The 22700-nt window shown below is 38.8% G+C and overlaps 1 protein-coding gene across 2 annotated transcripts; it reads left to right on the forward strand.

Moving 5' to 3' along the window:
• The first annotated feature begins 12237 nt into the window (after window positions 1-12237).
• Gzmk (granzyme K) lies at window positions 12238-22095 on the forward strand. 2 transcript variants are annotated; one of them, XM_070041167.1, is made up of 5 exons: window positions 12238-12354; window positions 12610-12757; window positions 18315-18468; window positions 19234-19503; window positions 21713-22095. In XM_070041167.1, exons 1-5 carry the CDS (start codon window positions 12294-12296, stop codon window positions 21872-21874), a joined length of 795 nt encoding a protein of 264 aa, XP_069897268.1. In that variant the 5' UTR covers window positions 12238-12293; the 3' UTR covers window positions 21875-22095. The 2 variants fall into 2 exon arrangements, with proteins under 2 accessions (XP_069897268.1, XP_069897269.1); XM_070041168.1 differs by having other exon boundaries at window positions 18318-18468.
• Window positions 22096-22700: the final 605 nt, after the last annotated feature.

Genomic DNA, 22700 nt, shown 5'->3' on the forward strand with positions numbered 1-22700 from the left:
TTGCTTGGAATCCTGACAGGGTGGGCTTTAGCAGAGTAATGAAAAGCCTTATTTTCCCACAATACTTTCCCCTAAAGTAAGTGAATGAAAGTTGAAGCCTTCTTTATGCTAGAGGGATAAAAGACATAGTTGAGCAGTTCGCCAAGCATTCAAAAATAAACATGGACATCACGGAGTAACTCTCAATGCACCACAAATAAGGATTACTAATACAAATAAGTATTACCAATTTATTCAACTGCCCTAGTTATTCAACACTCCATATTCATTATGCTTATCATCTCACTTTACAAAGCAGAGTAGATAAGTAGTGCACAATGCTCTTGGCCTCAGAGATGACATGAGTTGATCAAGGCAATATGAACTAGTAGTCTGGGAATTAGTGAACTATCCATGTCTTACTGATGCCCCTACTACTCTGAGCTTCTTTTTTTCTAGGTATGTGGGGGCAGGGGGAGCCAAATGGTAAGCATAGGCCATTTGCACCAATTCTGAAAAAACAGAGTTCACTGGAAGGAGAAATTGCTTTCCCAATGGCCATGACTAGAAGCTAGATAGAGCTACACTTAGGATTGTATAATGTTCTATCTCCTTTCCTAATGCAATCAAGACAAGATACAAGAGTTAGACAATCTGTCATTACTTCAACTCTAGTCCTATCCCACTAGATGAACAATGCATTCTTGGAAGTTTGTTCTTACCTGAACTTCTAGGAGCTGAGGACTAAGTGTTTCAACTCTAAGATGTCACAAACTGGCTGCAGAATCTCCCATATCAACAACTTAAGTGAGGGTCAGTTTCCTGATAGGAACTGTTAGGAGTAGGTTTCTTCCAACACCCTGTAGTTCTATCCTCGTGGCCCAAGTCAGATGCTAAAACAATATCCTGAAGATAGCATAGTATGGGCACTTGACTTCCATTCTCAGATGAGTTTTCATCTGTCCAGAAGTGCACTCACGTGCACACACACACACACACACACACACACACACACACACACACACACACACACGCATTATTTCTCTAACTCAGGATTTTAGACTACATACGGATCTGTGGATAACTCAATCCAATTTTACCAAGTCTAATAAAGAGTTACCTTAAAAATACACATATAAACATAAATGTATATTATACATGCACTAAATATATATAACAGTCTATAAAATCAATTTTGGCAAGATCTAAGCCTTCATTGCTAAATTTCTATGAAGTCTTGTCTTCACTCTGATTCATTTGGCCAAATACTAGCAGCTTACTTCTTTCATTTCTTGCTTTCTATCTGCAGAAAAACTCTTTATTTATTAAGTTGAGGTACATGTATATATCTCCAACTACTGGGGAGGCAGAGATCAGGAAGATGATAGCTTGAGTCCAACCAAAGCAAAAAGAGAGCGACTCCCATCTCAACAAACAAGCCAGGTGTTGTAACACATGGCTGTGATCACAACTATCCAGGAGTCATATATAGGATAGCTAAGGCCAGCCATTGCAAAATATATGACAACCTATCTGAAAAGTGACTAACGTATAAAAGGGCTAAGGGCATGGCTTCAATGGTAGAGCATCTGCCTAGAAGAACAAGACCCTAGGTTCAAATCCTAGTACTGCCAAAATAAATAAATAAATTGAATTGTTACCAATGGTGACTATTACTACTTTTTAAATTAAGAATAATGATATTTCTCTAAAATGCCTAGTTTGAAAATAAAGTATAGATTTCTCATGTTTGGTTTTAACTCAGAAATTTCCCACCAATCTTCTGGCCCCTTCATCCAAAGGAGTACACATAATCTTTCTCAATGCCAGTTTTTTCTACTTCTGGATCTCTTCAAAGTATTCACAAAACAACGTTCTGAGGGACAACAACAATCATAAGAATAAGCAATGAAAACTGTTCTAGATAGAAATTGACTCTTCTGCTAGGGAAATTTTCCTTCTTCTTCGAGTAATGAGTTATTAAAAAGCCTCCTCATCTGTTAGAACATTTTGGATCCCTCAATAAACTCCCTTGGCACTGACTTGAGTTCATTTCTTTGCACAACGTCAGCTGGTATTTCAACCTACTAGCTTGAACCCTACCAAAGAAGTTATATAGACACTTCTTAAAATTTTTTCTGTCTGACTTTGTTATTAGAAAGTTAGGAACACAAGGAAGTGTCTGGGATGAACATTCTCCCCTAATATAATGCTAATCTACTATCTATTATCCAGTAAAGTGTGTGTGTGTGTGTGTGTGTGTGTGTGCGCGTGCGCGCACGCTCGCGCATGTGCACGCGCACACGTGTGCATGTGTTGTGTGTTAATGCAGCCTATAGAACTGGTAACCCATACAATTCCTGAGACCCTCATTTTTTCTTCAGAGAGGTGTTCAAAACTCATTTTAATATAAAGAGATTTTCCTGATTGAAAAATCACATTTTTCTAATCATCTCCCTATATCATATATACACATTGAACAGAAATCTATGCACCATAGCACTTCTAGTGTGACTGTTTTAAACATTCATCCAACAAGAACAGCTCAGGGACTTTGGGCAATCAACATATACACCAACACATGCACACCCAACGTATAACACCTCCTCCAGTAGCCTCAGTCACATGCTCAAAGCATGATGCCTGTGTGCAGCGACTTGATGGGAACAAAGAAATATTCTCCTCCCAAACTATCTCCATCCGTGCCACCACCCCAGATTTCTCACCATTAGGGGCACTTTCCTCTAAATCACTTTTTTTAACTGTATTTTTTTTTGTCTTTTCTTTTTTGGTACTGGGGATCGAACCCAGGACGTTGCACTTGCTAGGCAAGCGCTTTGCCACTGAGCTACATCCCAGCCCTCTAAATCACTTTTTAAGAGTTAAGACAGATTAGATGAGAATACACCAAACAGTGGAAAAACCTTAAACTGGTCTTCAAAAACAAGATGGTGATAGGCATTTGCTGACAATAGTTCTTTGCAGAAGGGTACTGTAATTAGAACTAGGAACAATGGGGAAAGAAGAGCAAAATAGGAAGAGTGATAGTAGAGATGTGAAGTCTTCCATGGCTAATTTCACCTGCTTCGGAAGTTGGGTTTGACTAGTTCTGATGATTTTTTGGCAAAATTCAAAAGTATAGAAACAACTAAAAAATATATACTTCAACTTCATTTTGTTTTTTAAGGGAGAAACGAGCAGAACTAGATTTTGAAACATGTTCTTTCCTGTTGACACATGTTCAAAGAATGTCTGGAGGAAATACTAAATTAAAATACAGACTGATTCAACTATTGGCATCAAATCACTTACAATGAAATATGGCTGCTCGCTTGAATACGAGGGAAAAAGAAGCTTCCCAACATTGCAATTTTGTTGAAGAAAACAATGAAAACCTTAATTTAGATTCTTTTTTATGTTATTTTGATTTCACATTGTGAATTCCCTTGGAGACATTCACTCAAAGTGACTCTATTATAAACTTGGTTCCTGATATGGTTGGTGTAAATAACATAGGGGGAAAGACTTTAATGTTTAAAATAGAGAATTAACAACTATAAATGTGCAACTGTAAATATTCCTCACAGAAAGTCAGGAAAGCTTTTAGACAGATAATGATTTATTAAATACTGACCAAACACAACTAGGTGACAGTCACTCAAGGCCTCATGCCGATAATCCTAGCTACCCAGGAGGCTGAGAGCTGATGATCAAGATTTGAACGAGACTTATATCTTTAATAAGCAAAAAGCCAGAAATGGAGGTGTGGCTCAGGAGGTAGAGCACTAGCTGTGAGTGCAAAAGACAGGTGCGAGGGCCTGAGTTCAGCCCCCATTACCAGCAACTTTAAAAATCTAGACTAAATGTATAATTTGACCAAGTTCTCCTTCTTTTCATTCATTTAGCACATTTGAGCGATATGAAGTGAAAGCTTAGCAGTATACTGAGATATGGCAAATGTCATGTCTACTTCCCTAACAGAACAACACTTTTGGTCTGGTCTCCATAACTCATTGAAGATGAATTAACCCTAGCTTGACTTGTGTCCAGTAGAAATCCCACTCTCTAGCATTATGGTTTGAATCTGAAATGCCCCCCAACTCTTTCCTCTTCCCTCTCTTTCTCTCCCCTCCTCCTCTTCCTCATCTTCCTCCTCTTCTTCTTCTTCTTTCTTTCTCCCCTCACTCTCTTTCTCTCTATCTCCTGCTTTCTGGCCTGTACCACATTCTCCTCCCACTTCCATGTGCCCAGAATCAACAGAGCCAAGGACTAGGGACTGAAACTTCTGAGTCAAAATAAATCTCTTGGGGCTGGGAAGGGGTCTCAGCGGTAGAGTGCTTGCCTCACGTGCATGAGGCCCTGGGTTCGATTCCTCAGCACCACATAAGCAGAGAAAGCCAGAAGTGGTACTGTGACTCAAGTGGTAGAGTGCTAGCCTTGAGCTGAAGAGCTGAGGGACAGTGCCCAGGTCCAGAGTTCAGCCCCACGACCAACAACAACAAAAATCTTTCTTCCTCTTAAGTTATTTATCAGGTATTTTGTCACAGTGACATAAAAGCTGAGTAACACACTTTGCCAGTTGTTCTTTGCAGGGAAAATTGGAGATTTGTCATTGCAAGGGAAAATGGTAAGATCCTAAAGAAGACCTGCAAGAACTGATTCCTTCTCTTTCACTTTATTGTAGCCAGGTAGAGCACTTAGAACCATGAGGTTAGCGGCTGAGATTCACTGAGCTACTCAAATTAATCAATCCTAGCCCTCGTATCTAACTTCTGAATTTTCTTTCACATGAGAAGATGAAATTTCTTCATTTTTTCATCCCTCTCTGAAAGGTTTCTGTTACTTTGCGGTTACTTACTTTCTGTTATAAAACGTATAGGTGCAGTCCTTAAGAAGCTAACAATCCTAGAGATGAATAGATTGAATAAATAGGGGACTATAAAAATATCACAATAGTATCAAGCAAGATATTAAATCTATCACTTCTAAGGTTTCCTCCTGCTTTGGACAAAGGAGAAAGCATTTCCACATAGAATGCTCAGGAAACAGCACATGGGAAGGTGATGTTTCTTAAGACTCAACTAATAGAGTAAGTACTTGAATGAAATAGAGTACACAGAAACAATCTATAATTGCAGTAAGGAGTCTCGAGGAATGTAGTTGAATAAAGGTTGGAGCAGTGTTATAATAAAGGGCCAAGATGGAATAATAGTTTCACACTGAGGCTGATGGTTGACGTTCTGAGAGTAGGAAAGTGCAGTTTTCCATCACAAGTTTTGTCAAGTCCTAATTTGCTGATGTGCTCTAAGTAGAAATTTCCATAGTCCTGCCAGTTTGAGAGACTTGGCTAACTACCTCTCTGAATATCCTTCTCCCATGTTAACAATACAATTTAGCATTTAATGCTCTCAGAAGTCCTCAACTCCAAATCCAGCCTAGACTTTGTTTGATTTCCTATGTTCCCCCCAACTTTTGAGCCAGAGGACCCTTTTTCAGGAGAATGTATGACTAGTGTTACATGGCACAAATTCTTGAAAAAATTGTGTCAAAGAGAATAGAAGAAGAGTAAATAGAGAACTTGGAAGACAAGAGGAAAATAAAGAAGGATCAAAGGAGTGAAGACTGTCAGTTCACACAGGCTAGAATCAAGGACAGAGAATGTGTCAAGGAAAAGCTGGTCAGCAGAAGGAAATAATGCCAAGAAATCAAAGACAATGAGTGGTAAGTAAAGATTCATTGTTTGGCACAGTAAAAAACAAACAAACATAAGAACAATTTGTCAGGATGACAAGAGAAAGGAAAATTTTCATTATGGAAATAATAATGATCATAAATTGAGAAGCAAACCTTCTCAGGTAAATATTATTCATAAACAGGTAAACCCATATGCTTTCAAATTTAAATTTTGTGCTATCTAGGGTTATATAGGGAAGGATGCATGGATGGAGGTATGGATGCATGGAAGACCCTGGAAGTGCTCCTTTTTCACCAAGAAGAAAAGGTCAGCAGTTAAAGAGACAGTATTCCAGTGATGAAAACAATTAAAGTGATGTGGTCTAGCCCAGGAAAGAATAAGATTAAGCTGAGTGCAGGTGGATCATACCTATAATCCTAGCTACTCAAGAGGCTGAGATCTGAGGATCATGATTTAAAGCCAGCCTGGGCAAGAAAGTTCATGATACTCTTACCTACAATTTACTAGCAAAAAGCCAAAAGTGAACCTGTGGCTCACACAGTAAAGTACTAACCTTGAGGACAATGCCCAGACCCTGAGTTCAAGCCAGGACTCTCTCTCTCTCTCTCTCTCCCTCTCCCTCTCCCTCTCTCTCTCTCTCTCTTTCTCTCTCTCTCTCTCTCTCTCTCTCTCTCTCTCTCTCTCTCTCTCTCTCTCTCTCTCTCTCTCTCTCTCTCTCTCTCTTCTTGACTTTCTTTCTCTTCTTCACTTTCTCTCTCTCTCACTCTCTCTCTCTCTCTCTCTCTCTCTCTCTCTCTCTCTCTCTCTCACACACACACACACACACACAGTTTAGAAAGGTTTTTGTAGTTAATGATCCAGACAATGAACAAGAGATGAGTAAAAGACAATAACACAAATAACTTGTAACTTGCTCAAGCTAGAGTGTTAGCCCTCTCTAGGGTTCTCTGGTCTTCTGCAACAATATTCTTTAATCTAAAATCTGAGCAAAAATAGCAATAATGACCCAGGATTAGGCATTCCATGGTGAGACGGAAAGAAATCTGAAGTTGATATGTGAGCCTTGTTAACATAACTATCTGTGCAGACTGAAAAAAAAAAGTCTAGTGTTCAGAGGAGGTTCGTGGACTTGGCTAAATTGCAAGAGGAACAATGATTTGAAAATCATGATGAGAACAGAAAGCATGCCCTCCAGACTCTGGAGAGGAGTTAGTTAAGAGATTATAACAGGAAAGAGTATTTACAAAGTTCAAGGTCTAAAAGAAGGGAATAAGACCAAAAGAAGTGAATTTCTCCCAAGCACATTGGATATGTGAGTGATCATTTCACAATGAAACCCCCTAATATTACAAATGTACACTAACTCAAAAAGGTAAAAAAAACTTGTTATGGTCTGACCATGAAATGTCCCCACAGGTTTGTGCATTGAATCCTTGGTTCTACATTAACAGTGCTAATTGGAAGGTTCTGGAAACTTGTGGAGGTAGGGCCTAGTTGAAGAAAGTAGTTCACAGGTGGTGTGCCTTTGAAGGTTATTCTCTGTTCCTTTTTATAGTCTTATTCTTTGCTTCCTGTCCACCATGAGATAAAGAAACCCCTTCACCACACACTCCGGCTGCAAGGATGTTTTGACCAAAAGGGATTCTTCCTGCCTTCTTCATTGTTTTCCTCAGGTATTTAGTCACATTGATGTAAAAAGTAACCAATACAAAATTATATGTCATTTTCTACTTTAACTCAAACTCAGTGAAAAATTATGGATTACTGAATTAATAAATAAAACTCATTAACTTCTAGTATGCCAATAGCAATCGCTATCTCATTGGTAAACAGATTATTTCATTCAAATTTCCTACTATTTTGCCTGCAGTGATTTTTTTCTTATAAAACCAAGATAATCAGTTTAAGCAATTCAACTGCTTTAGCACACAAAATTGCATCCTCTAACAATTTGTTTTCTGCTATGGAGAGAGGATATCATTTGCCATGGGACATATCCTAATGTCTGAGATGTTCATATAGAAACAGAAGTGGTCCATTGAAAGGTCTCCCAACCTCAACTCATTTCCTTCTTTCCTCAACAATATTTCTTTGTTTCCTTACCTTCCTGCTTCCATCTTCTCTTCTTTCCCACTATCTTGGCCATCATATTCCCCCCAGCTCTCTCTCTAAAGCGCTAGCTGGCTCACATCATCCTTACTTTTCTCTCTGTAAGGTCAGTACCTCAACAAGTCTGAACTGAAAAGCTTCCTTTGGAAGTCATCTTTGCTGAATGGATTCTAACGTATGTAAATCTCTTAAGACAAACATTGCAGAGAGTGTGTGAGTGATACGTTTTGGGCCTAGTGATACCACAGGGACTTCCCTATGTGGGACTTTCTCCATTCTTCCTATAATACTTTGGCTTTAAAAATAAAGATCAAAGGCCACCCTGAGGAGAATAGAAGAAGAAGAGGTGTTAAAAAGAAAAAAAGAAAGAGCAGCTGGGTGCAGGTGGCTCACACCTATAACCCTAGCTACTCAGGAGGCTGAGATGTGAGGATCACAGTTCAAAGCCAGCCTGGGCAGGAAAGTCCATGAAACTCTTGTTTCCAATTAACCACCAGAGAGCCAGAAGTGGTGCTATGGCTCAAGTGGTAGAGTGTTCACCTTGAGCTAAAGAGCTCAGGGACAGCACCCAGGCCCAGACTTCAGGCTTCATGACTGACAAAAAGAAAAAAAAGAAAAGAAAAGAAAAAAGAAGAGAAAAAGAGCAACTAGGGAGTAGAGAAAAAGTTGAGATGGGGACATTGTGACCAGTCAGGCAGCTCCAGGCTTACTCAGATTCCCATTTGCCAGATCCTGGAGATGCTTTCCTGCAGTTACTCCTTGTCAAGTACACAAGGCAATGAAGTTACTTCATAGTTATATGACTTGGAGAAGGCTAAAGAAGGAGGAAGAGGTTAAACTGCTCATATGTTACTTAGCTCAATAATAATCAGGAAATACCTCCATATTTGATAAGGAACACAACTAATTAATTTTCTTCATTAATTATTAAGAAAGATAATATAAAAAATGTGTTCTGATTAAAAGCTGAAGTGGAAGAGGATAAAATGAATTTTGTTTAATTCAATTTTCATCACCATTACCATCCCAAGGTGAGCTCATAAAGCAGTTCTCTGAAGTATTTGAATTTCATAGGCTCAGGGAAAGGCAGAGTTCCACATGCCCTAATCCAGCTTTCTCCATTTCTCCACAGTGAGTTAAGGTCTAAACCCCAGCTGTGAGTGGAGAATACTTTGTTTTCTTTTGCAATTGCACTTAAGCTCATTCATTTTAAGGGCCTCATGAGAAGGATGGTTATGACCAGCAGTGGGAACTTTGGACATGATAATCATCATACAGCATCCTAGCTCTTCTCCAACTCCAACTGTCAAAGCTGCCTTAGTTTCTACATGGTGAGCAGATTCTGTGGGTAACTTAGCTGAACTATCACTGAACAGCAATGAAGGCGCTAATAGTGAGCTATGGGAACAGCTGCCAAATCTTCATCTCCAAAAGCCACTTCCCCAAAAGTGTCTGGGGCTGGGGAAAGGACACCCTCTGATTCCTTAGTGGTAAGAAATGTTTTCAAAAGAGGCTGAAAGAGAATTAATGAGAAAGATAAAACTAAGTTACTTCACAGTTGGGCCTACTGATCAGTTCTTCTGAGACCATGTCTTAGGAGTTGCTTACTAACCTTGTTTTTAGTTTCAGTTCATCGTGGACTGATATATAATGCAACACACATAAACAGAATGATGAATTAGATAGCAAAGGCATATAAATTACATGCCCAACTTTTTATTAGATTGAATAAATTATGCTTCGTTGATAAAGTTAGTCATGTTAAATGGTTGGAGCAGTTTTTTTAAACAATTTCATTTGTCAGTAGTCAATAATAAACAGGTCAAATACTGTACAAGTTTGCAGGCCCCACTTTGAGGACATAGCCCCAGAGGGGTCTTGGATTCTTCGGGACAGCTGTTCTCTTGACATGCAGGAGGATTTCAAGAGGAGCTAACAGGAACAGAAACACACAAGCAACAAAAGAAACTCCTAGATGTGTGAAGCCATTTCCACGTTGAGCACTGCCTTGAACTTCCTCAGCCCAGCACAGCCACACAGCTGCTGCGAACGCCCTCCAAAGCAAACATGGCTTTCCCTACAGCAGACTCAACAGAGCAAAAACCAACACCCAGAAATAAATTAGATAGCCATGCTCATCATGTTACACAGCCCAGTGTCTTCAAATCCAGGATCCAAAGTATGATAACAAATGATACTATTAACTAGCTTCTCGGCCTAAAGCCAAAACGAACTATCTCATTATTATAAACCCACACAATTCTCAGAATTTTCCAGACCAGCTACAAGAAAGAGTTATGAGATGTCTTCTCAATGGTACTAAATCTCACTCACGTCTAATTGCAGTCTGCAAAGCTAAATCCTCTTTGTCTCCTGGGAGGCCAGCTTGCCTACTGGAACATGTAAGCCCCAGGGGCTCCTCAAAGAAGGGCAGGTTAACATGAACATGAGGCCTGGAGCCAGCATATAGTTTTAAGGAGCCCCTGCCAGCTGGGTAATCTCAAGTCAGCGTCTGAGCTTCAGATTCTTCATTCTTAAGACGAATGGCAGCCCCCTTCTTGCAAATATGATTGGAAATGATTAGCACCTGGAGAAAGCTATGCAGCTTTAGTCCTTACTACAGAGAAATAAGCAGCTCAGAGTTGTCCTTCGGCACACCCCCGCCATAAAGCTGTCTAGTAGAGTTTATTTTTTTCCCTATACTTTCCATTCAGGTGTCTTCTATATGTCACACACCATCTTTCTTATGTTCCCAACACCATTGGCATATGACAGGGGAATGGCATTCTCATGCCCCCTGACAACATGGAGTAGTGTGGCACACAAAGGATCAGAGGCACAGTAGTGACAGAGCTGGCTTTGAAAGTTTACAGGAACATTTGGGGGGGCGGTGACTAACAAGTTTGGTTTATCAAATCTGTGACTTTTCTCACTCTTGTTTCCTCTCTGTCTCATCTTTTACTCTCTCTGGCAGAAGTTACTGTTATGTATGCTTTGTTTATTTAGAAAGCTTTGCTGTTGCTGCATCACTATAAAATGGAAACTGACTATTTATCAAATTCTGTGCTCTGCCAGTATTATGATTAAGATGTAAGTTACTGTAGATCAGGCAAGGGATTTGGTCCAGCTCAGTTGCTGGGTGGCCTTTGGGCAAATTAGCCTCTTTAAACTGATTTTTCCAGTTGTAACATAAATATAATAGTTGTCCTGCCCTCCTCACATCAATATTAATGATCATATTAAGGTATTTTACTTATATATTATTAAATTATAATGTAGAATGTGCCATATTATTTATTCCTACTTTCTTGTCTAAGCAAAAAACAATTTGGCCAGAATCTCTTGCCACCTGCCAAACATAATAGCTTTGGATTTTAATTCCTGTTTATTTAAAAATAAAATTAAAGAGACATTGTGTATGTATTAGGGGGTTAAAGCTCTGTCAATTAAATGCAAATTTTGGTCAGTGATTCTAGAAAGTGTTGGGGTTTTAACGCCTGAGCTATCTATTTGTCTTTACTGTGTGATGTTTGCATTGTGGATCAGTACCAGTATTCACGGATCTTGGATGACTCTAAGTCTACTGCCTTTTGTCACCAAGGACAGTAGAAGACCTCCCAACGCAGTGGTGTCACATGATTCTGGGAAGAACGATGAAGAACAATGAAAGATATTATTGAAGTCCCAGGATAAACACAACTTAAAATGAGAAAAAGAGAGACTGAATCAAAATTATGTTGTCAATATTCTCCTTTGATATTATTATTAAATCTCTCCAAATGTAACTAATTATGACCAAATTTGGTCACATTTAGAGGAAATGGAAGACTAGGAATACATTTGCTACCAAACATACAGCTATACATTATTTTGTATAATATATGCTAAAAAAAAGAAAAAAGCAAATCCCACATCTGACTTCTTATGACAAACCACAGATGAATTAGGAAAAATGTATAATTTTTTTAAAAAAACATATGATCTGGGTTTCTCTATTAGTGCTCAGGCATTAGCTAAGCTATGTAAAGGAATCATGATTTGTTCAAGGCTTTCATGTGTATCTCCATCAAAAATGAAAGATATGTCCAAATGAAAAACAGAGGGAAATCAAACACAATCAATATCATGTTGTGCCAGGAAAACTGCTTCAGAGCAATGAGCATCTTTGAACTCTGTCTGCAACCTTATGGAGTTCTTATGGCTTGGATATTTTTTTAAATTTTTTGTCCACTGAGTATTCATTCATACAGATATCTGAGATGGTTGCTTCCAGCAATGAGTAATTCATTGCACATATACCTCTACCAAAATGAAACAAAACACCATTAACAGCACAGAAACTCCCCAAACTGATATATACTTTGAAAACTTGGGTGTGAAAAATCTTACCATTAGAGTGATTGAGGTGAGAAAGTTAAAACTTGCAAGAATAAAACTGTCTTCATAATCTTCTTCCTCATTAGTTGAACCAAACTAGTTCATCTGGATTTCTTAATTCTAAGTCATAAAAATGACTATGTTTTCTTCCTTTTTGTTTGTCCTAATAGCTGGGGCTTATATTACTCCAGAGTGTAAGTATCTTCTATTCCTGCAACATGTCAACCTTAAGTGAATTTCTAGTGAGTATATGTTATATTGATAATGAACAGAACTTTCATGATTATTTCTGTCTCTCTCAACTGCTACATGTTATACAATTGTTGGTCAATAATATTGGAATAACTAGTTGGTAAGTTGCTTTGAAAATAATCTAGTGATTATCATCAAAAGAATTACATGTAACTGCTTGGATGTTTTATGTGAATTCTTTCTGCTTATTTTTATAGGTTTCAGTATGGAGATTATTGGAGGAAGACAAGTGCGACCTCATTCCAGGCCATTTATGGCTTCCATCCAGTATAATGGCAACCATGTTTGTGGTGGCGTCTTGATCCACCCGCAGTGGGTGCTAACGGCAGCGCACTGCCATTCTAGGTAAGTCACCTGCACCTTTCTACACATATGTCTTTCTACTTTCTCCTTACATCCATACCTAGGATAAAGTTCAATTTATAAATTAGGCACAGTAATTGATTGGTGACAATAATAATAAAATAGAATTATTATAGCATACTATAGTGGAACTTATTTAAACTTTTATGAATTGGTCATTGCTGGATTTGAGATTTTTCAACAGCAAATTTTCACAAGTAATTGAAATCCAGGAGAGTGAACCTAAGAGTATTGAGAATTAGATATCTGTTCAGCTACTCTAGCTTGCTTGATGCATTTAGTAAGCACAAATACAGTGCAGCCAGTGGATTTTACAGACTCTTAATTAAGTTCCTTAGCCCCATCCTTTACCTCAGACATCTGAAGTCCACGGTTTGGAAATCATAGCTGTGAGGGGTAGCAGCTTTCCCGGGTTGGGCATAAAGCAGAAATTATACAAAATTTGTAAAAAGGAGAAAGCTACTGCAGATAGATCTTTAGAATGAGAGCTTTTTAAAGGCAGAATCAACTACTCCGAGTCCCTTTCAGGCTAGGAAGACCAAGAGATCTGCTTCAGCTAGTGAAATATAAAATCCATATTGATTACTACAATCCTCACAAGAGGAAAAGCAGTATAGAGCTAATTGGGTATTTGTTGTTGTGTTAGCTTCAGTTTTCTGGTGTTGTTTTTGTTTGTTTCCTTGGGTTTCTTGTTTGACCCAGCTGAGATGGAGCCTTCTCCTTTGCTTACAATCACTGCAACACTTAACTTACAAATCTATCTTAAACACTACAGTTTGCTATATGGGCATCAGCTCTGTCTCAATAGAACTGAAATGACTTGCTTCTCCATGCTTCTTCAAGAGTGTTGTTGATTGCTCCATTTTAAAGGAAGACTTTGAATGCACACTGGAAGTTGTTTTTTTTTTTACACTGGAAGTTTTAAAGCTTGCAAATAGGAGAGAAGACATCTGTTTTATGTCTGACTAGCAAGATGCTTATTTCCAATTTCATATGGTTCCTTCACTTAACCACCACTACACCCCCACCACTATTGTCCTTCTCTCCATAGCACTTGAAATTTTCATTCAGTAAAAAATATATCCATCTTCAACTATGCTTACAAGGCACATTCAAGAGACTCTACCTTCCCACACACAGATCTTCCCTTACACATGCTCAACAAATGCTACGTGGAAAGAAGGAAACGAATCCAAAGTTTGTTTTTACTAAGCTTGAAAGATGTGCATAAAGTCCTTCACAAATCAAAAAGTGCCATAGGATGATAAATAATATTAAGTTAAAATTTAAGTATACCCAATTCCACTTAACTCAAGGGAAGTGGATTCCCAAATTGGAAAATAAGATTACTTTTTTTAAAGACTGAAGAGAAGTATTAAGAGTTACAAAATAAATAAACACAAACTCTTGCTAAATATCATAGTAGATGGCTAGAGTGTAAAGAACTCTAAAATATGTGGATTAAATTTCTTCTACAGGAAACTTGGGTGTAAAAAATGTAGGCAGATCAGTGCTTGGAAAAATATTAAGCCTTATGAAATTCAAAATATTTATGAAAGAGTTCAATGATGGCTTCCCACAAATGTGCTCACAAGTGTCCTGTGAAATAGTTCACTAACCCAGGCTGCCCGCTCAGCACACAGTGATGAAGTAGGTCAAACCTGGGATTGTGCTTCCTTCTCTCCACCCATCCACCCGGTCCCTTCCTTAGTGTCCTGGCCCTTTATGAGTTGCCCTGACAAATACAAGATAAATGGGTACTAGGCATGGTAAGGTGTGCCTGTCACTGCAGCACTTAAAACACAAGCAAGAGTTAGGTTAGCCTAACTCTAACTCTTTTGACTCTGTCAAAAAAGAGCAAGAAGAGGACGAAGGGGTGAGCAAGAGGAAAGGAAAAGGATGTGGAAGGAGGCAAAGAAGGGAGGGTGGGAGAGAGGAAGGAAAAAGGAAGGAAGGGAAGGGAAAAGAAGGGAAGCGAAGGGAAAAGAAAGGAAGAAAAGGGAAAGGAAGGGAAGGAAAAGATAAGGAAGGGCAAGATCTTCCTGCATAATCTCATTTTCAACATTTTAACTTACCATAAGCAAAATCCTTACCAGTTTTCCACAGTCCTAGGACCCTCCAAGGCCCTCCCTCAACTGAGCCTGCTTAGCAAGTTATTAGATGGGACCTTCCACGGCCCCATCTACACACCCTTACTCCATCTCAAATATTCCCCTAGCAGAGTGGGTAAGGAGCCTCCATGTCTCCTAAACCTCAACTTCTTCATCTGGAAAATGAAGGTCATCATCCGACCTGTCTTCCTGGGCTGTTGTGCGAGAAAAATGTATAAAATGCTTAGCACAAAACAAATGGCCTTGAAAGAGCTTATCAGGTCTTTTATATACTGTTACCTGTGCTTTCCATGGGAATAACTGAAGAACTTCTCATGAGCCACTGGTGTTGATGGGATGTAACCAGAAAGGTCTGGTTCTCATAGAGAGCTGGGCCCAGCCCCCCCTCCCTTCTTTCCCCCCCCTCTCTCTCTGTCTCTCTCTCTCTCTTTCTCTCTCTCTCTCCTTCTCCCTCCCCCTTCAAAATATAGAAACCCTGACATTGCTGCCAGCCAGACCTCAGGAATGGGACTAAGCAGAATCACTGATGAGAATCAAATCAGGATGACCAAGAAATAAAATACTCAGGAAGACTTGATACAGAGCTAAGAGCAAAGGAAAGAGCACTAGACTTGGAGTCACAAATCCTGGGTTTGGGTCCTAATTCCCCAATGTGTGAGCTGCGTCACCTTGGACCAGTCAGAGAACATCCCTCTTATAAGTGACAACTAGCCCATAGCATTAACACTGAGATGGATGTGGTTATGCTCCATTGATATGTTTACAGACAATTCCAGCAGACAATGAAATAAGAACCTTGCTATAAACAATACTGTGGCTTCACTCTCCATGTATTTCCATTCTGGATAAGGCTGTGATGGAACTCAAGAAGCTCCTCCCCTCACCTTGACAGTACTAGGACTTGAACTCAAGACTTTATGCTTGCCAGGATCTATCCCTTGAACCATACCTCCAGCCTTCTTCACTCTGGTTATTTTTGAGATAGGAGTATCACATTTGCCCAGGCCAAATTGAACTACAATCCTTTTATTTATACCTCATGCCATTTCTGGGATTCCAGGCATACACCACAGTGCCATGTTTTTTCTATTGAGATGGTATCTCCCAACTTTTATTTCCCAGCCATATCTAGAACCACAAACCTGAGCTCAGCTTCATGTGTGGCTGGGATGACAGACATACATCCTTGCATCCAGCTGTATTTGAGAAGAGGGGCTCATGAAGTTTTTGCCTAAGCTGGCCTCAAACACCAGGCCTCCTGATTTCTGCTTCCTAAGTATTTAGGATTACAGGTATGAGCCATCAGTAACCCAACTAGGAAGCTCCATTTTAAACAAACACTTCCAGGTGATTCTAAAATAGTTCTAAAAACTATTCTTGGAGCTCCCTGTGTTGTACAAATAAGTAACTCTGCTATTGTTACTTCTCTCTGTGAGTTCACATCTAGGTTTAACTAAAAAGGTAGAATCTTACAACTCAGGTAATTCCACATATGCCTAGCCAGAAAACTTTGACTATAATAAGACAGATAACAGTTGAAGGGTCTGTGGAGTTGTAAATTCAGAAAGCATAGTAATCTGCTTTGGTTGTTTGAGTGTTAGCTTGACCCAGGGAAGACAAAAATATGCAAAAAAATATTTCAAAAGCAATTGCTAGTCAAGAAAATGAATAAAAGATGAAAGAAGATTAGACATTTTCTCAGCACCTCCTCCATCAGAATTTACACTCCACGTTTGTACCTCACAGCCTCCCTGGGTGCTATTTCTGTGCATCTTCACTTTTCTGTTAGAGTGTTAATCCTGCAACTTTTATGTTATTCTTACCTCCAAACTTTAGTGTTAGTGAGTACATTGAACTTGAATTTAGATCCATTTTTAAGAGATCCAATCCCTACCCTATGAGAAATTTCATCCAATTCTTTCACAATAGGCTAAGATTTCAACAGATAGAGCTAGAATTCCCAAAACAAACCCTTTTGGTGAAAAACCAAGAAAGTTTTTAGGCAATCACAGGTCTGCCATGTGCCGATCCTCCCTCTGCACAGTCTCCAAACCTGAACAATCATTTCTTCCATTTCTCTTCTTGCCCTTTGTATTGTCTAAAGAATCTCTACTAATCTGTATATGAGTGCTTCCACTGGACTCTGTCTTGATGGAGTAGCAAAGAGTTATATGTAAATGAAGAAATATAATTGTTTTTACAAGAAAGGCTCTAAGGTGGTTTCTACAAACACAGGTTTCCAAAATCTCCCACCCCCTAACCCCACCTGCAAATAATCACTTCTAATTGGATCATTGGCTATAAATGTAATTTTTTCAGATACACAGACAACCAGATCAGTTGCAGTATCATTACTGAAACACTCATAATAAAGCTGTGTATGGTCAAGGATTTACAATTAAAAAAAAAAAAAAAAACAAGTATTTCCTCACCTGACTCTCTGATTTACACTCTATAAATCTCCACAATGGAATTACTGGTGGCTACTAGCCTTGATGTATCTTCATTTTGTTTTAGCATGTATTCAGGACCTACAAAAGTTTTCCTTTCATGTTTCTAATTCAGGGACAGGGCTTTGGGCTTATTTCAGTGCCATGCAACAGCCTTGTGCTGCGAAGTGGAGTTCTCCACATGCAGACAAGCAAACGTAGAGCCAAGTCTTTACCTTCATTATTGAAACACTTAATATTTGGAAGATTGAAAAGTTCTGGAGATGAATGATAATCACAAGCAACAATATAAATGTAGATAATGTGATACTAAACATATACTTCAAAAGGGTAAAAACAGAATATTTTGTTGTATATATTATTTCTTTGTTTAATAGCGTATATTAAATTGTATAGTAAGGGCGTTCATCATGACATTTCTGCATATGCATACAAATTTTTCAACACAAGAATCCAATGTATATCCTATGAAATGAACAATTGTGAGGGAAGGGGTGGGGAAGAGTGTGGGTAGGGATGTTGAAAGGGGTGATACTGATAAAGATAAATTGTATTTATCAGCTGACTTATTAAATGGCAATTCTTTTGTACAACTACTTAATTTTTTTAATTCTTAATGGTAGTTGGTATAAATCTTCGACCATAACTCAAGAATATAATTTCCTGCTATATTCATGTAAATGAGCTCAAGTTTGATGTCAACTTGGAGTAAGTCAATTAGGATTTCACTCTTGTTTTCTCATAACCAGGTTCATATTCTATTATTCTTTTTCAGGGAAGACAAATTGGGCTGGGGCAGATTGAGGGAAGATGACTTGGTCCTTATGTGGTTCATTTTTGGTGTAACCAATGACACCTCTGTTGGTTTACCAAATCATTTTGAATTTCTCTCTGATTGTGTATGTGTATTTCTACCATGTCTGCTCACACCAGAGGATTCAGAAATCATTGCATTATGTCCATTCTCTTTGCGTTTAGTAGGTTTACCAATGGCCAGACCCCCACAGTGGTTTTAGGAGCACATTCTCTTTCAAAGAATGAGCCCTCCAAACAAACATTTGGGATAAAAAAATTCATACCATTCTCAAGATTGCCATCAGAAGCTAAGTCGAATGATATCATGCTGATAAAGGTATGTGACATTGTCTTTCTTCCATTTGTATTACATTCTATACAGCATGACCTAGTTAGTTAGTTAATCAGCTACTTGGAAGGATTTGATTAGCAACTTTCCATGTTTGAATGCATATAATATCATTTTGTATGTTACTCCATATACTTTCTTAGAAGAAAGAATAACATATCACAAATAGATCAAAACTATGTTTTAGACATGAAAACCAACTCTGATGCTCACACATGTAGGAGGAGACTAGTCCAGTAGGCCCAGGAATTCACATTAAAAGCTTTCTTCTCCCAAATGTTTTTCTCATTATCCATGAAAAATGCAGCAATTGTTTATACAAAAGAGCCAACCAAGTGACTTCCAGGCTCAGAAGTGAGTTACAACCTAGTCTAGACCATTCTTTGATAGTCCAAATGCAGTCTAGACCATAGTCCAGAATCCTATCCAACAGGAAACAGCCCAGCCCTCAATGTCAAGACCTAGGGTTGTCAATCCACAGAAAGCCACCCAATGCAGGGCAAAGGCCAGTTTGCTTGAGACTGGACAGAATTTTTTCTGCACATTCTCCCTCCCTAATCATCAGTGAGCTCCATAGGGATTGCAAAGCCTGTTCAAAAAAGCAAAGATCACAAGTCTAGCTGTAGGCCCCCATCAAAGTAGATTCGAGAGAACGGGAGGCCCTCCAAAGGCAGGGAACACACACATAATGCAATCTAATGATGGAATGTTGCTGAAAAAGGATGATACTTTACTCATTTTTCCACCTATCAGCTTCACACAGCTGCAGAACTCAACAAGCATGTCCAGCTACTCCCCCTAAGATCCAAAAACTATATTAGAGATGGAGCCAAATGCCAAGTTACTGGCTGGGGATCCACCAACCCAGATTCGTTAACCATCTCTGATACCCTGCAAGAAGTCACCATTACTGTCATAAGTCGAAAACGGTGCAACAGCCAAAGCTATTACAACCACAATCCTGTTATAACTAAAGACATGATATGTGCGGGAGATGTGAGAGGCCAGAAGGATTCCTGCCAGGTAAGAATTCTCATTCATACTTCATTCAGATTGTTGGAACTGCTCTCTGCCTGTTCATGAACACTGAAGAGATGCCTGGAGAATAGGAAGCCTCCATTCCAAAACTTCATTCTCCACCCCCAGCCAGTATTCTCTCTTCCTACCAATGTCAATAGGAAGAACTTTCCCTGGTGCTTCAGAAGCACTCATTGAGTGGTAGTTAAGATAAGAGACTACTGTTACAGGCTTTCTATGAGAGGTTGACCATCCTTAGAAAGACTACCAGTCCTGAGAGGACTTTTACTTACCCAAGAAAGAATCACCCTTTAATCGGTAGAGAGGTCTTTTAAAATTCAAATGCAAAAGGCTCAAATACGCAGTATTTGTTTCTTAAATAATGTTGACTATCTTAGACTATTTTGGCTACTATTACAAAATACCACAAACTAGGTGGTTTATAACAGAAATTTATTTTTCATAGTTCTGGGTTCTAGGAAGTCTAGATGAAGATGCCAGCAGAGGGATGTCTATGAGGGATTCCTTCTGCTTCATAGTTCCTTTTCACTCCAACCTCCCATTGGAGGAAGGTGGGGTTCCCTCAAGACTCTAATAAAGACCCTATTCCCATTCATGAAGCTCCTCCCATAGCCCCTCCCCCCTTACCATCATCCTTGAATGAGTACTTGAACATCCATGTCCTTTGGAGGTAGGAGACAAAAATATTCAGACCACATAGCACTGACAAAAAGGAACAAAGATCATTATTTTTTCAAAGCCTTTAGTTCATAGCAATAGTAAGAAAAAACATTGGGTACATGTTTATAGGTGATAAATGCAGTACCGGTAGGTTACTTGTTTTTAAAAAATAAGAGTGCAATAGTCACCTCTTATTTTAGTAAGCGTTAGGGTTCTGTAATGACTTCCTCAGTCCTAAGAATCTACGGTGTTCCAAGGCTGTTATCCTCCTGATAATGTGATCATGGCCAGCAGGCCAAAAGGCCCTGAAGTTTTCCATGTGACTGGCAGCTGAGTCAGGTCTTCACATATGAAAAATGGCTTTTTGCCTGAACGTTTATATTATCCCCTCCAAACTTGTTCACATGTGACAGAATTGAGTTACCTGTTCTGTTGTTTGAGCGGGTCCTCAGAAACCATCTCATTTGGTAAATGCAGAACACATGCATAGTGCTGCATTTACCGTCTGAGGATGCAAAAAAACAAAAAGTAAAATGATACAAAAGTAGACACAGCCCCTGCCATATAGTCATTTACTATACTATGCCATTCTTTTCTGCTGTTCTCCACTTTATTGTAGGTTCATGAACACCAAAATGAAATGGAGATTTTCATTTCAATGAATAGTTTCATAATAGACCCACCTATTCTTTAACAAATAAATCTCTGTAGCCACTGATTACCAAAGGAAGGTATGTGCACATACACGTGGATACAGACAGAACAAAGACATAAAGTGAACATAGACAAAGTCATAGAGACAGAGACAAAGAGAACAACAGACAGAAACATTCTCCTAAACATACAGAGAACCTACATGAATAAGAGGCAGTATCTGGTACTTTTCAGATCACAAAGGCCCAGGTAACAATACTTGGATCCATTCATCTATTGTTGTGTACCTCGGCTAATTCCATAGCGTGGTAATTGTGAATAGTGTTGCTGTAAAGGTGGGTGTGCATGCATCTTTATTGTATGTGGTAAATAGATACAATGGAGTATTCTTCAGCAATAAAGAAGAATGATATGTTGTCTGCCGGAAAAATATATGGAACTGAAAATTGTTAAATAACCCAAGCAAGACAAATATCACATATTTTCACTCATCTGTAAACTCTAGATCTAGAAATAATGACATGATTATAAAGAAAAGCAGTTTGGAGGGGAACCAATAGAAGGGATATATGGAAGACAGAGGATGATGGGAGTTCAACATAACCAAAATATATGCTATGTATCATATGTATGAAAATAGCATGATGAAGCTCACTGAAAACTGTTCAAAAGTAGAGGAGAAAGAAGGGTTAAGAAAGAAAGAAAGTGGGGTGAATTTGATCAAAGTATATTTTATGCGTGTGTTGACTATCACAGTGAAACCACTGTACAATTAATTTATGCCAAGAAAAATATAATAAAATACTTGGACAATCAACAGTTGGTGACAGAAACATCTCAACAGCTTCTCACAAGTATCTGCTCATTTTCTTCTCTCCAGGGTGACTCAGGTGGCCCCTTGATCTGCAAAGGTATCTTCCATGCTATAGTCTCTGCAGGTCATAAATGTGGTATTGCCAAGAAGCCTGGAATCTACACCCTGCTAACCAAGAAATACCAGGCTTGGATCACCAGCAAGCTTGCCCCTTCTCATGCACGTTGAAACTGAAATGACTTTCTCACATCTGCCAGGTCCTTGCTTCATTTTTTTTTCCCCATGATATTCTTAGAGAAATGGCAGGATATACACACAGCAGAGCACAGGCAGAGTAAATTTGTGTACCCTGAAGACTCGGTTTATTAAGAAATCAAGTTCTTTCTCATGTGTATCACGGATGTATTTTTACCATGTTGATATCATTCTAAATAAAATTTAGAAGACTCTGTTTGTGTTTTATGGAAACAAAGTAATATCCACCCCCATTCTGCCCACAGTCCCTAAAGGACAATTAGGTGACTACACAAGATAATAATGGCACCATCTTCCACATGTTTATAGTATGATTTCTGCCACATCATTCCAACTTTTGGGGTTGTTTTAACTGTTGAAAGAATGTTTAATGTAGTGGTGCTGTGGCTGAAGTGGTAGAGCACTAGTCTAGGGCTGAAGAGCTCAGGGACAGCACCCAGGCCCAGAGTTCAAGCTCCATGACAAACCAAAAAAAAAAAAAAAATGTTTAATATGAGAGCTACCCTCTTCAGAAATGTTTATGGGTATACTACAGTATCATTAATTATAAGCATGGTCACCTCCAATAGATCTGTAGAATTTATTCATCTTGTAAAACTACAACTTCATATTAGGTAAATAATAGCGCCCTATTTTCCCCACACATACTCACACATCCTTACCCCCAGCAGCTACTCTTCTACTCTGCTTCCATGAATTTGATTATCCTATGGTAAAATAATAAGCAAATACAAACACCCAATTCAAAAAGAATCAAGATCTATACAAATATTCTAGTCATAATTATTTTGTCACATCT

This window comes from Dipodomys merriami, unplaced genomic scaffold (assembly GCF_024711535.1).
Source record: "Dipodomys merriami isolate MVZ:Mamm:240054 unplaced genomic scaffold, mDipMer1.0.p SCAF_30, whole genome shotgun sequence".
Taxonomy (NCBI): Eukaryota; Metazoa; Chordata; class Mammalia; order Rodentia; family Heteromyidae; genus Dipodomys; species Dipodomys merriami.

Excerpts from the sequence above, each read along its gene's own strand:
- Gzmk (XM_070041167.1), top strand. The coding sequence starts at position 12,294 with ATGACTATGTTTTCTTCCTTTTTGTTTGTCCTAATAGCTGGGGCTTAT. Across the intron at positions 18,469-19,233 it reads ATGATATCATGCTGATAAAG|CTTCACACAGCTGCAGAACT; the intron begins GTATGTGACATT and ends TCCACCTATCAG. Across the intron at positions 19,504-21,712 it reads GCCAGAAGGATTCCTGCCAG|GGTGACTCAGGTGGCCCCTT; the intron begins GTAAGAATTCTC and ends TCTTCTCTCCAG.